Raw genomic sequence first — 16,261 nt, 5'->3', positions numbered from 1 at the left:
CCAAAGCAGGTTCCAGGCTCTGAGCTGTCAGCACAGAGCCCAATGCGGGGCTCAAACTCATGAACTGTAAGATCATAACCTGATCCAAAGTCAGACACTTAACAGACTGGGCCACACAGTCACCCCCCAAAATACCAGAATTTCTAAGAACAAGATTTAGTCTCTCTTCACAGTTAAATAGTGAAATGGGAAGTGTTAATGGGAAAGATTTGCAAGAAAAACAATTATCCCAATGATTGGGAACAGATGAAAGATGTTCAAACTAGAAAGGGAAGTGCCTGAGAGAGAGTGTCTAACAGAACACTTGTGCTGCATTAACTTAGCACACTGGACCCTGCTTTTGATTGATGTCAGCTGTTCAGAGGCTGTCTTCTGACAGTAGTCAGTAGGATTCACTATAGACTGAAATAGTGTGGATAGAGGATCTGATGCCTTCAGAAGAGAAAAACAGAAGAGCTGTGACCCCCACAGGAATAGTTTCTGGATTAGAGAGTTTCAAGGCTATCGTGGGAAAGCAGCAATGAGAGCCTTCTTTTTGACACTCACCCTAAAAGGTGTGCTGCTTCTTATCAGCCCCTTCTGGGCAGGGGCGGCCTATCAGCGGCACCAAATGTACCTGACATAGACCCACCTTGAGGTGGCATCTTTCCAGCAACCTGTGGGAGCCAATCATATCACTCGCGATGAAACCCTGCAGCTCAAGATAATGTCGCTTGGCCCCAGACACTGTACAGCTTGTGCCTTTTCCTGTCTTCCTGAGAAAGTTAAGGTTGAGCTGCTGAGCCTGACCTTTAACAGGCCTTTGGAATTCCCCCCACACAGACTAGATAAGGGATTTTTTTTTTTTAATGGGAAACTTAACAAGTTCACTTTAGAATCCCTTTTTTGGTGCACAGATCTGGCTTTTTCACAGAAATATCAGCTCTGCAAGTAAGTTGGAGTTGATCTCTTCCCTCAGAAAACTGCTGGCTGGTAGTCATCAACAAGATGTGAACAAGGAAGGTTCCCAAAGGGGAACACTGAACACTCGTTTCAGGATGAAGCCGCAACAGCAAAGAAGTACTTTTAACACAAACAAATACCATCCATTGACCAACAGATGCAGGAGGACTCTTTTCCCAACTACTCCTACAGCCCCTGTGCTGAGAATCTGGCTCCTTCCAAAGCAGCTTCCTCTCCTGATGCTGTTCTCTGCCTTGCAGACACCGTCCTGGAGTTCTGAGGTAGGGCACAATTGAAGAGGAGATTTCTTTATGGTGAGTGCTCCGGTGGGGCACTTTCCTGGTGACAACCTTTAAATGACCTTTAGTCACTTGGTTCTAAGTTCTTTCAGACATTTTAACAAATAATGCTTAGTGAAGGGGGTTGAAAACAATGATCAACAATTGTGGAATTCTTTAGAGTTTATAAATTTGGCATTATGGAAGCTAGGGGCATAGTGTTATTTTCTTGATTCTCCATAAAACTTAAGTGAAACACTGCTTCTGTAGGACAAGTGGTGCAAAATAGCCTATTTGACTTTAGACTGTGTCATATGGATCAAGTCACAAGAAGTATTATAAAGTTCTGCATAAGGAAAAATAATCTACTGTTAAGAGATAACAAAGTACATATTTGAGATTGAGTAATATAGTAAAGTTTTTAGAGCTTACAAGATTGAACAGAACATGATATTATTGATTTTGGCTTCTTTTGGCATAAATAGATTCTGTAGAACTATTTGTAAATCTTCCGTAAAGAGCTATTGGTTAAAATCATTAAGCAGTCTTAAAAGTCTGTTCCATTTTACATACAACTAAACATCTTTTCATCATAAATAACAGTAAAAACACCAAATGGTATGTTTTTGAGTGTTAGCTGCAACATCTTTGACATTGACTGGATGGAATCCTATCTCCTAATATAATGAGTACTGTCTATTAGAAAAGCACAGTTTCTTTGCCAAGAAGAAAACATCTTGGAATTTGGATAATTGAAAATAGGGCTCTAAAAAATATGGACTGATGATGCTTAATGAATTTGTATTCAAATCTCTAACCTCAGTTTAATATGGACTAGATATTAATAAGTAACATTCTATTGACTACCAATGAGAAAATGTCTTTTTCCCACTCCTGTCTCCTAAGAGGAGGAACTATCTTCGGCACACTCCTGACCACTGTACTACTCCTCTGGAGCTGGGCAAATTTACTTGATTGGTAACATTAGGATTAATAACTGGGTATTCTGAGTTTGAGTCTGCTCTTCTTCCTGGGAGTTAGCCTGATGGCAAAGGGCATGAGCTCCGTGTACCTCCATGACCAGAATCTTACTTTGGGCAGGACCACAGTCCAACACTGTCTACAGCTAAGTAGGCAGGTCTGCCTCATTCTGAGGTTTACTCTTAGCAAATCTACTTTCCATCAGACCTAAAGATGTGTGCCCCAACAGTTCAGTGGTAAAGATGTTATTTTAACCTTCATATATGCTTTCCCACCCCCTTCAATTTTTTCAATTGGTCAGAAAAGAGGGCTGTTATATACTGGGGCCCCCTTGGGAGAACCCAACATTACTCATCACTGAAGGTTTTTCTTAAATAAAGTTCAAAGACTTAATATAGGTTTTAAGTATTCACCTACAAAGATATTTCTTAACACCCATGAGAGAATGTGGAGGGAATCGACAGGGGAAACAGAAGGTACACATAAACTTTAAGATTACAATTTTTTTCTTCAAAGTACTCCCTGTGCAAAAATACTGTTTTTGGTTACACAAGAAGGGTCACTTCCTCCCTGAGGAGATGAGGGTTTTTTGAGCTTTTAGTAATATTTATCAACCCAAATTCAATCTCTAACACAGGTCACTGATGCAGGGCGTACTGGGGCAGTGTGTAATGAATATGAGTGAAACTTACTTCAGCAAATAAGTTTTGAAGCAAAGACTTGGATTTATGGAGTATAGCAAGTCAGCCACCACACCTACCATCTGATATGAATGGTTAAAATCAATATTTTTCTTTTCTTATAGGTTGCCATTAACATCAACTTTGACTTGGCACCAAATTCCTTTGATGATCAGTACCAAGGATGCAGCCAGCAGGTCATGGAGAAGCTAAGTCAAGGGGATTATTTCACAAAAGAAATAGAAACACGTAGAAATTACTACAGGGTCTGGAGTAATGCCTATTTAACCTGGTTCAACCAAGCAAAAGTTCTCCCCAAGAACATTAATATTATGCATGCTGTGGCCATCTCAGTTTATACATCAAACAATAGCATTCGCACAGACTTCATCAGAGCCATGGCCAGTGCTACTAGGACTCCACGGCAGTATGAACATTCATTCCATTTCAAATACCTACACTACTACCTGACCTCAGCAATCCAGCTGCTAAGGAAAGAGATAGTCGGGAAGAATAACTCATTGTGTTATGAGGTGCATCATGAGATGAAGGGTATCAATCTGGAAGCCTACAGAGGTGCCACCATCAGATTTGGCCAATTCCTCTCCACCTCCCTCCGAAAAGAAGACACACAGCAGTCTGAAAATCAAACTCTATTTACCATATTCACCTGTCTGGGTGCACCTGTAGAAGAAGTCTCTGTCAAGAAGGAGGTCCTGGTCCCTCCCTATGAGTTGTTCAAAGTTGTAAATATGAGCTACAACCCAAGAGGAAATTGGTTGCAATTGCAGTCAGCTGGGAACCAGAGCACATATAACTGTCAGCTACTAAAAGGTATTATATTATTGATCTAAATTGAATCCACTCTAATCAGGATCACAGACCACTGTTCTTTTACAAAAGTTATTTTTCTGGGTAAGCTTGTTGAGGGAAAGGCCAAAACCATGGAAACTGGCCTTCAGGGATGGTGGAACTGACAGATTAGAGATAACCTGCCTTATTTCTTGGTTTCCCTTCTCTTCTTTCTGCTAAACTACCTCTAGAAAAAAAAAATGTATTTCTGCAGTGCATTGTAGACACAGGAATAAGGAGTTTTGAAAGTAAAGCAGGAAGCATGATTTATTCATTCACTCTTATCTATTAACTATCTTCTATGTTCCAGGAACTGGGATGGGAGACCCCAGGCAATGTGAAATGAATCAAGCAAGATCATTATCCTAGGGAGATTTTTAGTCTAATGAGAAATGGAAATATGAACAACTGTCCACACTCAAAAGCACTAAGCAACACACCAGATGTTTAAGCAACGGCTGTGGCTTCCCTATGCAGGAAGCTATTCATTGTCTCTGGAGAAAGTAAGAAAGGCTTCAGAATAGAGGACCACATGGGACTTGAAGTAGGAATGGGGGTTTTCAGTGAAAGAAGAGAGGAAAAGCCATTGCAAGCAGAAAACAGCATATGCTGAATCACAGATTTCAAATAGCTGGTGCTTTTAGGGAATCTCCACAATTCTGGATGGTTGGAATGTAGGAGGTGTAGGACATAGGAAGAGTAGAAAGGGAATACGGGATTGATTGGAGTGGGAAGATTCAGATGAGCTAGACCATTAAAACTCTTGTATTCTATGCTGAGGACTTTTCAAATTTCATGCTATAGATAATGGGAAGTCATTGGAAGTTTTTAAGGAATGGAACATCGATTAGAGCAGTATTTGAGCAAGAGCTCTGATGATACCATGAAAAAAAATGAACTGAAGCAGGAGGAATTGGAGACATCATGAAACAAAAATATATGTTAAGGCCTTTTTTAGAAAAATACATAGCTGACTCCTTTCCATCCCTGTATGTTGCCAGCCACAGTCACTGCACAAAAGGGTACTTCTGTAGCAAGTGCTGTGCCCTGTTTGATTCAGAAGGGAGACCGTCCTTATCCACCTGTGCACTCATTCCCACTCACACAACTGCAGTGTCTACCTTTGAAATATCCCTGAATCTTTCTCTACTCCATCACTATCGGTACTGTTAGTAATTCAGGCTGTCAGCGTTTCTCAAAATTTTGGGGCTACAGTGTTACAAAGATCTTGAAACTATCATCCACGCTGAAGTCTTGGGCCTGCTCACTCTGGTGCTATCTGCAAACACAGACCAGAGGAGAGGTGACCTATCAATACTTTAATCTCCTCCTGCCTCTCCTTGGAAGTGTGGTAGGCAGTACTATGCGTGAAATGAGTATCTGTTCCACAGACCAAGAGATTAGTGTTTGCAGAGGAGAATATGAAACACTAGAGTATGAAGAAAACAGTGAGATTTTGATAATAAATGAGAACATTCATAGCCAGTTTCCAGGATTCTTTGGAACTATACTTGACTATGACACGGTTGCTTCATCCTCATCATGATGAAGTTGAGACAGAAAAATTTTTCTACAAGGTTGATGAGCACAATAAAATATATTAAGTAAAAAGTTGTAGGGCATTGACACAACCAATATCCACCTATCTCTACTTATTACCAAAAAAATGTATTAATTTCATGATGTTTGTAGCTTTCAGGAAACTGAGAAAAAGGAGAATGTAATAGAAACAATTACCCATACTCTCTTCTCTCTAAGTCTCAAAGAAAAGGTGTTTCAAGACCCTCCACACCAAATTAATGACCCTTGCTTTCCTGTCAGGAAACAACTCAAGCACAACTTTGAGTTAAGGCTTAGCTGGAGTAGCCATGCATATCACTAGATTCTGGAAGCTTAGTTGGTCTTGACTGGATCTTTGGAATCACAAATCATACTTAAGGGAATCAATAATCTTGTACTGCTCTGTAAGCTTTTTGTGAGCCAGGATATGACTACATAGTATTTAACAGCATGGCATGGAATCCAGGCGCTTGGACCCCAGATCCACTCTGTCTAAATTCCTGTCCAACTGGTACTATGTTTTAGCTGTGTTCTCAATCCAGTTGCTTAAACTCCCTATGTTTCTTCAGCTATGTAAGGAGCATCATAACAGAGCCCCACAGGGCTCTTGGGAAAATAAAATAAAACACTAAAGAATTTCTACATTCCCTAGCATATAGTATATGGTAAATAAGCCTTAACCAATATTAATTTTAGTCTCCTGGAACATAGAGGTACTTAATCTGTATTTGTTGAATAAGTAAGTGAATAAATGAAGCATTCTCTTTCAATGCCTCTACATGACCTGGGCCTTGGGTCAGATGACCAGATAACACAATTGACTAAAAACAGTTTCAATACTTACTAGAATGAGAAAATATTCTAGAAAGCTCAACCCCTAATCAAAAACTAAGGAGCTGTAGCCATAATATAAATGATCTGGAATGTGGGCACTTGCAATGTGAGTTATTATATCTAAATCTTTCCCAGAAATTCCCCAACTGTGCAGTCTTGGGAAGAAATTGTAAATGGTGGAATGAAACTACCACTGGTCATAGAAGGTGATGTTTTGGTCAGAGGCATTACATGGTAGGCCAAGAGCTGGAGTTGGAGTGTCTTCCCAGCCAGCACAACTACAAAACTATTTGGGAGATTGAAAGAGGGAAAGGAACAAGCCCAAGCTGCTGTGATGCCATTCTTCCTTTGACTCCTTTGGCTCTGGCTGAAAGTTGCAGAGAAGGCTCCTCCATCCTCTGGTTCTGCCTTCCCTAAACCCCTTAGGGAAGCCAACTGAGGGAAGCCTCAAGGCTGCCATTGGCTGGTGGTTAGCACAGACACTTTAGTTGAGGACAAAAAGACTAATCTTGAGACAAACACAACCAATATCCACCTATCTCTACTCACTACAAAAAAAGTTTGATTAATTTCACGATGCTTGCAGCCATTCACTGCAGTGGTATTTGTTTTCTCAATGAGTAAGCTATTTCTGAAACTTTCCTGAAGTCATTTCTGTTAACTAACAAGTAACACTCCACTTATCCCAACATCTTGGAGCAGTATTGGATTGATCCCTACATGAACAACGGAAGGAGGAAGGTGGCGGTGTGTTTTTCTTTTCTGGGAGTCCTTCACTGGAAGGGAGTAAGATCAGTGGACTCTCTCCAGACCTGTTTTTCTAGGTAACTGATATTGTTCACCATCAACCTCAGTCTAGGGATGCACAGATGGTATTCTATTGATATCTAATTCCTCATGAAACCGGAGTCCTCTCAACTGTTTCTTATCCCTTCAATTTTTTTCCTGAGCAGAAGCCACAAACTATCTTATGTCTCAACAATTCCCTCTCAGCCAGTGACTTGTTTCCTCTCCTGTTCCCTCTTAATCTGACAGACAACATATTTGAAAGACAACACGAAGACCTTTAAAATTGGTCAGCCAGGGGGCGCCTGGGTGGCTCGGTCGGTTAAGCGTCCGACTTCAGCTCAGGTCACCATCTCGCGGTCCGTGGGTTTGAGCCCCCCGTCGGGCTCTGGGCTGATGGCTCAGAGCCTGGAGCCTGCTTCCGATTCTGTGTCTCCCTCTCTCTCTGCCCTTCCCCCGTTCCTGCTCTGTCTCTCTCTGTCCCAAAATAAATAAACGTAAAAAAAAAAAAAAAAAATTTAAATTGGTCAGCCAGGACACCATAATTCTCCCAATGAAAAGACAGTAGATTAGAGAGCATAGCTTCTTCAGTCCTTCAATTTATTTCAAAATTGGTTCTGTTAACTTGTAACTACAATTCCCAAGTTCAAAGAGCACCCAGGAATCTGTCGCCTTCAGAGAGTCAACAGGTCAAATTGGTAGCATAATATATTTAAGCGAGTCAATTTGAAAAAGACAAATCATTTAAGACATTCTAAACTAACAGCTCTCCCTTCTAATTCTTCTTTCACCCCTCATATGACCTATACTGGTTACCATAGGAACAGATGTTTTGATGCTCACTGAAACATTCGAAATATGTTATGTCAGTTATTTGTCCTTAAATGTTGCTTTGTTCAAGAAAATAATCCGTGCCAAAAATCTGTACACACACAAATACATGCTCTGTTCTATATCATTGGATTCACAAGGAAGGATTTATTTGTTAAAATGTTTCACATAATCAACATTCTTAAGCATGTTTCTAGAAAAAAATACAGTCAATTGTTTGTAGCAAGCCTGGTTTTACATGTTAACTTTGCCAGTTACTAGCAGTAAGGACATGGACAAATGGCTTAGTTCTTCCGTGCTTCCATTTCTTTATATGTAACACAGGGGAAAATTTTAATAAAAACCTACCTTATAAGATTCTAGTGAGTATAAAATGACTTATGCATGTAAAAGCTCTTAGCACAATACCTGATGCTAGTAAGTACTCCAAACTTTCAGCTACTATTACTGTTACATACTATTTATTTTATTAACTTCCTGTTTCCTGTGTTCTTTGACTCTGGGCTTTATCTCAAACAAGTTTTCCCAATTTGTGATATCACATTACTCTCGAAGGATAGTGTCTATCTCACCCGAATGCATGAAACAATGAGTAACTGAATGAACCTGGGATGGTGGAAACCACCACAGCATGGTGGAAAGAGAAGACTTTGGAGCCAGGATGGGCTGGACATATGTTAATAGCTACGTGGCCTTGTGCAAATGACAGCCTATCAGCCTGTTTCTTTATTCATAAAATGGGGCAAGAGGGAACGTTGTGGTAGTACTTGGTATCCACTCTCTCAAACACAATTGAAAAACTCTGCAAAGTACTTTGCACATGGAAGTGGAATAATAGTTTAATGGCACAAATGTGTGCTTCAGTGACATTGAGAGTTAAAAATAAAACAAAAGAAGAGGCGGAAGAAACAATGCTTACCATTGTTTGAGTGCCAACTTTTTCCTAGCTAACTCTAAAATAATGACACTCATTAATCTCTGCATTTTGACAGAAACGAGCTATAGATAGCATTCGGCTCCAAATACCAGATTACCTAGATACGCTGTATATCAGTTTTAGCTTTTTCTGTTTTTTTCAAGGGATTGACTCTTTCTGAACAATCTGGTATAATTCGCAGATTCAGAATTCATTAAATAAAAGGTATAATAATCATATGTTGTCCCCAGGCTGTATACCCTAAGGTATAGATGACCAAATTGAGGTTATAAGTCACTAGTAAAATGATATTTATGTAGCAATTTCATTTACAAAAGGTTTTCACACACATTATCTGTTTAATTCTTACCACCACCCTGTACATTGGGTTACTGACCCCACTGTACTGATGTGAATACTGAGGTTTAGAGAGGTTAAATGGCTTATGTGAGATCATTCAGCTTACAAATGACAAAAGTACAACTTTTTCCCATGCCTTATGACAAAAAGCCCATGACAGTTTTCTCTATAGAGTATTTTCAGGAGATTTATTTGCTGTTCAAAAATATTACTAAGAACCTTAATGCTCTGTGACTGTGACTAGATTATAACTCACTTTGCATACACATAAATTACAAACACACACACACACACACACACACACACACACACACACACACACAACAATCAGTTACCATTTTGCATGCCGTTTAACTAGAGTGTTTTTTATTCTAACCCATTTTATGACATTATTAAAGCGTGATGGTCATGACAAGGCATTAATGCATCACAAACTCCAATTTGAAAAATACTCTACTAGGGACAGAGGGAACACAAAGTATTAAATAGATAGTCTAGAAGAAAAGTAAAAACAAATACAAAAGTCAATTTAATGTGAGTTATCCTTAAATGAAAGATTTTGTAGATTGCATTGAATTTAATTCACAGATGTTTTTCATTTATTCTCCTAAATAAAGATATTGTCTGTGCAAAAAAATAATAAAGTGTGAGGTAGAAACTTAATGACTGTAAGAAAGGTAGAGAAAAAAGGAACAAAAGAGGAAAGAAAAGTTACTTTAGCTGAGAAAATAAAATTAAAGTAAGCTTTTTTAATATCCTGGTTATTATGAAAGGGGCTTAATAGGTGGTTTGAAGGATGAGTATGATTCAAAATAGTAATATCTGTATGTCTGTCACTTCTTTGAGCCTCATTGTAATAGCCGTGAAACAAAGTGGAATGACAGTGATCCGAGTATTTCCAAAAACCTCGAGGTGCTCTCATTTTACAGATGAGAAAACTGGGGCCCAGTGAAAGTGACTACCATGGTAAAGGTAGGCTAGGGGCAAAGCTTCAAGACCAAAGCTAATTCCTTCCAATAACCATAGTTTAAACCAGCTATATTGGTTTGCTGTCAATCAATATTTTCTGATAATTCTTCAGTAGAATCTCATCCCGTTAAAAAGTGAGGAAAGGCAGGGTCAGAGGTCCTTGGGACCTCAGCCTGAATGAAGAGAAAACAAAACAAGAAGTGAATAATGAATAACCTGCGACAGTGGTATTAATGGTTCCAAGGTCCCTGTGAGAGTTCAGATTAATATAGTTTTACACAAAGTTTGGCAAAAGCTTAGAAATCTGTACCCACTATTAACTCTCCGTGTCTACTCTTATTGGTGAAAATTGGGGTTTTAAATATCGTTTGCATATATAGAATTCCAAGAAATTTCAGGAAACTCAAAGGATTTTACACATTATTATGTGAAAGTAGTGGAAAAATATTTCTCCATCATCGGGTCATCCTATCAAATGAGATGTTTAAATAGGCAATCACAGAGCTGAAAGTCTTCCTACCCTAAACATCTTTTCTACTCTAAATAATCAGTGAAGGCTGGTTAAAAAGGTGATTCCACTCTTTATCTAGAGCCTTTTTTAAAGGTTTCCATCTTCCAACTCATTCTATATCTTCATCCCATTAAATTCCCAATTAGTAGTGATACCTGACATAGTTTCTTGTATTCCAGTCTTGCTTCCATGAGCCACATCTAACTGCCTGCTAACCTTCCCCATACTTCCTGTGAAGAGCATGCATGTGTAGGCAGTACACACACACACACACACACACACACACACACACACACATACCACACACCAAGCAAGATTGTGTCAATACCCTTGGCCCACTTTGTAATTAAAAAATGGACATGCAAAGTATGGAGAAACAATATAGTGGTTAAAAAGATGTGTGATGCTTGGTAAATGTCTCCACATTTTGTGTCACCATTTTACCAACTGAAAAATGGGGATAATGGAGAATAAACACTGCGTAGATTTCCTGTGAGGATTACATGAGTTCATCTATAGCAAGTGCTTAAAATAGATCATAGCACAGAATGAGTTGTTTAATCAATGTTAGCTTTCATAATGATGACGAAGCTGATGGTAATTAGATGGGGGTAAGGGTGATGGGGAGAGTGCTGCTGATGATAATAAGGGTGGCAAATCAGGAGATCTCAAATACCTACTAGCTGGGTAACCTGCAGTAAATATCTGAACTTCTTGGTGCCTGTTTCATCATCTGCAAAATAAACAAGCTGAGTTCTGTTAGAAAATATCTAAAAGAATATTTTTTTAAGTAGCCAACTTAAAATACTTTTATTAGGAATTTTCTAACTTAAAAAAAAAAGTGAATCAAAGGAGAAATGAGGTCATTAAAAAAAAAATTCTCTGCCACCTAAAACATCTCTAACTTTGTGTTTGTTTTTACAGCTTCCAGCAAAAAGTACAACCCAGCTCCCATGGTTATTGCTTCTCTCTCCTTCTTGACCAGTGTCGTCATCTCTTCTAAAAGTAGAGTATAAAGGAACCTTGTGGTTTTGCTTTCTCTGTGCCCTTTTGCTTGACGCCAGCCAGGGCACCCTGAATACCCTTGGGGAATCACTCTGCCCAGTCACCAACTGACACAGAGCTGGCCCAGCCCGCTGCCTGTGAGTGGACCTGTAACTCCGTATATTTCTTCTCCGTGGACACAGAGATTCATACTGAAATAGAAAAGGACCCAGCCAGAGCCAGTGAGATACAATCATGGTAATTTTTTGGCATCAGGATTGGCAGTGGGGTGGGAGCCTTTTTTTTTTTTTTTTGAGTGAAGATTAATGAAAGCAGAGTGAGTAGGAGCCTGGAGCTACTAAGCAGCTATCTTGCCACCAGCAGGGAAGACTCTATCTCCTTGAGAATGGAGCGAACACAATGAAGGAAGAATTGAGGAATGAAAAGAAACCATTTTGATGAGAGTAAATGAGCCCTTAGATCCAATTGTGCCTGCAAGTGGACTCCTGGGCTTTTTTTATTACAGAAATCAATAAATATTATATTTGCATAAATAATTTGAATTGAATATACTACCTTAAGCAATTAAAGGAATCATGAATACAAGGATTCTCCATTATTTTTTTTTTAGCAATCCTAAATAGGAACAAACCAGAGAAGCTTGAGTTCGAAAGCAGAGACCAAATTCTTCATCAGATGGAAAAGCTTTGAAGTCCAGAGACTTAACTAAAGTGTGAAAATTTTATCAGCATTCGGACCAAACCAATATAGTCTTAGATAGGAGGAAATATGAAAACTTGAGAAATAAAAGGAAAGTTAATACAAGATGTTAGTGAAATCTCATTCATTCACTGCCAGTAGTGGGGTGCTGCACGTGTTTCTAAAACATTACAGAAGTGAGAATTTAAATTCATATAGTAATTCAGAAAGAACTTTATGGCAAATTGGATTTTAAGTCAGCATCAAAAATTTAAGTACATTTATTAGGGATGTATGTAGATGTGTGTGGAGATAAAGGAGAAGATGTAGGAGAAAAAAAGTCTGATAACCAAGCACATATCAAAGATACATTGAGTCGCCACTATGTGACAATAATTAAGTGAAAGGGAGTATAAATCATCGAACTTCACAGCTGGGAATGTTCTCCAACTCACCTCAGTAGTATACAATACGAGTGGGGCAATGGGGTTGTTTCAGCGGATTTCCAAAGACCTTAGTATTGGGCTAAATGGAGTGAAAGTGAGGGCTAGCTCTACACCTTTGAATTTTGAAAGTCCATGCTACTTAGCCCCTCTGAGATTTGAGTAAGAAACAATGAAAGTAAAATCAGCTTAACTGACCCCAGGAGAACTTTCTAAAAGGACCGTGCCATGAGAGAAGAGACTCAGTGAAGAATTAGCCTAAAATCAGCTGGTAGAGAATTCAGGCATCTAATACTTTACACGGAATTTTGAGAATAGGGCCAAGCGCATCTCTGTCACCTAGCTTACATTGGTCTCTATACCTAATAAAGCAAGGATAAAATTTCCATAAACACAATATTCCTGATTTATTGCCCAGGGACCTCGGCAGTTTAGTGGCTACTGAGTAGAGTCCCGCAGGCCTGACTCTGGGAAGAAGCTTTGCTGTGAGCCTCAGTGAAGCAATAGAAAAGCCTTCCAACATCTTGCATATATAATTTTTTTTTTCTGTGCCACATAAATGCACTTATTGAACCATACTATGTACAAAACACTTTGGGGATTAAAAGTTGAATGTCGTAGGCCAGATCTTCCATGAGTTTACAATCTCTTGGGAGAAATTAAAAAAAGAACATAAACGAGTCCCAGAGGAAATAGCAAAAGAAAGGGGGAAATCAAGCCTTCTGTTCATGATAGTTCAAAAGAGAGACTCCTTCAAACTGAAGCAAGAAGAGATGCCAGGAAGGCTTCAGGGAGGAGGCAGGATTTGAACGAGGCCTTGGAACACTGGGAGTGGAGCAAGGGGTTAGAAGAAGAAGATAGTAAGTGTAGGTATGCGTCAAGTGCTTAGTGTCATCGTGCATACAAATAAGCACTTGAAGTTTAGAGAAAAATGAGATCCTTCTGACCTATGGTTGGATACAGCTTTCTATCAGAGATGAGGCTTGAGAAAGGGGTTCAGATGGGTAGAAAGGAGACACCTGAGCAGGAGAGAGTCGGAGGATATAGGAATGATCAGTGTACGTAAGGGTCAGGAAGTAGGTCTGGCAGAGTGAAGCTGTAATGTGGACCAGAGAGGAAAGAGTCACCCAGTCAAGCTAAAAAGGCAGTCTAACGCACTGGATCTCCATGAGAAATCAGTTTTCTGAGTAAGACATTCTAAATAGGTGACTCTTAATACATGCCTCCAGCACCTGCAGCATCAGTGTCCCTTAAGAATTTGTTAGAAATGTGAGCTCTAGGGCCTGATCCCAATCCATGGAATCAGAAACTTAGAACCTATGTTTAAGAAGCCCTCCAGGCTTGTGACTTATGGGATTATGATCCTGCCGCTGCTTTATAGAACAAATCTCCAGAGATAGAAGTTATTCCCCTGAATTATGTAGATTTGTAGGTTAAGGATGAATGTCCATAGTTTACGTTCCCTTGATCTCTCTCTATGGTCCACAGTTTTTGTGCAAGAAAACCGTGAGGTGGACCGTTGACTTAAATCAATTTAAAGTCTAAGTTCATGAAATTTTAGGACATCACTTTCAAAAATTTCACTGTAATTTCTGCTCTTTTTTTTCTTCCGGGATACCTTTGAAGATAAAATGGACGCTTGACTGTGCACAAATTCACATGAATTGTTAAAAGAGCTGGTGTTATAAAGTTGCATAGTATTTACCTCCTATAGTAATTTTTATTAAAATAAAACATGCTTCTCTCCTTTTTGTGTACACAAAAAGTTATCTGGCCTCATCTATTATTTTATTTTTATCTTTATAATTTAGTGTTCTAATATGCCTATCTGATTGTCGTGAATTTCTCTGTTCGCTATTACTTTGAAAAATAATAAAGCCAGTGAAAGAAAATTTCTGTAGAGTTTGATTTGCCTGGGGAGCCAGGATTCTTGGCCTGAGTTGTGTCATGATCAGAATCAAATTGACTTATGCTCTATGAACCAGATCTTGATTTGGTAAAATTCAACAAACATTCATTGAATTAGATGCTTTCAGAGATGCCAACATGTACCAAACATTGGCAAGTGAGAAAACATGAAGAAAAAAAAGCATTACAAGTATTACAGGACTCTCTTCCTACTTTCCTTCCTTGTTTTCCTTCCTTCCTCTTTCCTTCCTTCTTTTCTTTATTTTCTCGTAGTAAATGCCCATGTGTTTCATTTTGTTTTGCTTTATGGCAGTTCACATTTTTGTCCCCACTTATGCTTCATTCAGTTAGTTCACACTGGGCTCATGGCCCCTGAGGACTGAGACTAGATAAGAGGTAGAAACGAGTGAGTCTTCCCCGTGCTGCTTTTCAAAACCTGGAGGAACTGATAGAAAATGAGAGGAACGCAAAACAAAGAATTTGAGAGAAACATTAAACAAGAGTAATAGGTTTGAAAGGAGTGAGGCTTCCCCACCGACACACACACAGTATCTCCACAGGCTGGGAAGCAGCCACCACCAAGAAGTCATCAATGTGGGAAGATTAGCAGTCCTGGGTGGTGGGGGAATATCTGTGAGAGGCACTGTCAGTGATGGCCAGCCTCACAGGAGCCACCAGCATCTGAAAACCACTATTACTGATGCACTGCCCATCTCTGAGGTCAAGGGATGACACCAGCTGTCGTTCCCATTGACATGTGGTGAGAACTTCCCTAGAACTGCTACCAGTCATTCTTCCAGTCATTTCACAGAAAGACTCTGCCCAAGACTTTTCTTGGCCCTTGTCCCATTCATTTCCATGTGACCCCCCCCCTGCTGTTGTAATATCCTGGGACACAATCTTAAGACCAAGAGAAAGCAGGTGAAAACCTGAATACACACAGTTTCAGAAAAAGTAACAAAGTGAGAACCACGTCTCCCTCCTCCCATTTATATATGCGTATTTTTGAAGTCAGGATAGAAATGGATCAGCTCAAGAATGTCCTCAAAATAAGACAGCTATTAATGGATACCTATTGCAAACAAACAAGATTTCAGCATTGGAGCTGAGAGAAACTGCAGACTCCATGTAATGAAACTCATCCTTTTTGCAAACCCTCTAAACCCTGGAAATGGTCAAAATCCCTGTGGCCCTTGCCACAGGACGTTTGGAAGGTCTTATTGTTAGGGAGCAAGGAAGAGATTCCTACTTTAAAATTATAGTGGTGATTCCAATGACAGCCTTGGCTTTGGAGCTGAGCTCCTGACTCAGGTTAGCAAAAGTGCAACTTCAAAGTAGCCATGACTGAGGAGGTGACCTGGGAACCTCGGTGGAAGTGACTGCATCGCAGGCTAAAAAGTACACAAACTGAGTGCCATCTTCCCCCCTCCATCAAATGCCCACCATCTCTTTCCCTTTTAGTTTCTCATGCTGCAGACTTTTTTTAAGTATAGGGAAATATGTTTTCTCTTTAAAGAAGAAAATGAGACTTAAAGCTTCAGATGAGAAAATGTTTACACGAGGAAAAAACTTAGGTATTCTCAGAAAAAAAGTTCCAATAAAGAACTAAAATTACTGGGGCGCCTGGGTGCCTCAGTCGGTTAAGTGTCGGACTTCGGCTCAGGTCATGATCTCAAGGTCTGTGAGTTCGAGCCCTGCGTCGGGCTCTGCACTGACAGCCCAGAGCC

The 16,261-nt window shown here is 39.6% G+C and overlaps 1 protein-coding gene across 2 annotated transcripts; it reads left to right on the top strand.

Annotated features, from left to right (window-relative positions):
* The first annotated feature begins 410 nt into the window (after window positions 1-410).
* On the top strand, window positions 411-14,502 carry ART4 (ADP-ribosyltransferase 4 (inactive) (Dombrock blood group)). 2 transcript variants are annotated; one of them, XM_042945875.1, is made up of 3 exons: window positions 411-1,223; window positions 3,007-3,715; window positions 11,425-14,502. In XM_042945875.1, the coding sequence occupies exons 1-3, from the start codon at window positions 1,038-1,040 to the stop codon at window positions 11,514-11,516; spliced, it is 987 nt and encodes a 328-aa protein (XP_042801809.1). In that variant the 5' UTR covers window positions 411-1,037; the 3' UTR covers window positions 11,517-14,502. The 2 variants fall into 2 exon arrangements, with proteins under 2 accessions (XP_042801809.1, XP_042801810.1); XM_042945876.1 differs by having other exon boundaries at window positions 1,174-1,256.
* The last annotated feature ends 1,759 nt before the right edge of the window (window positions 14,503-16,261 follow it).

The sequence above is a fragment of the Panthera leo genome, chromosome B4 (assembly GCF_018350215.1).
Source record: "Panthera leo isolate Ple1 chromosome B4, P.leo_Ple1_pat1.1, whole genome shotgun sequence".
Classification (NCBI taxonomy): Eukaryota; Metazoa; Chordata; class Mammalia; order Carnivora; family Felidae; genus Panthera; species Panthera leo.
Note: the sequence above shows the minus strand (reverse complement) of the source record. Positions and strands in the feature narration are given on the sequence as shown.

Excerpts from the sequence above, each read along its gene's own strand:
- ART4 (XM_042945875.1), top strand. The coding sequence starts at position 1,038 with ATGAAGCCGCAACAGCAAAGAAGTACTTTTAACACAAACAAATACCAT. Across the intron at positions 1,224-3,006 it reads CACCGTCCTGGAGTTCTGAG|GTTGCCATTAACATCAACTT; the intron begins GTAGGGCACAAT and ends CTTTTCTTATAG. Across the intron at positions 3,716-11,424 it reads TAACTGTCAGCTACTAAAAG|CTTCCAGCAAAAAGTACAAC; the intron begins GTATTATATTAT and ends TTGTTTTTACAG.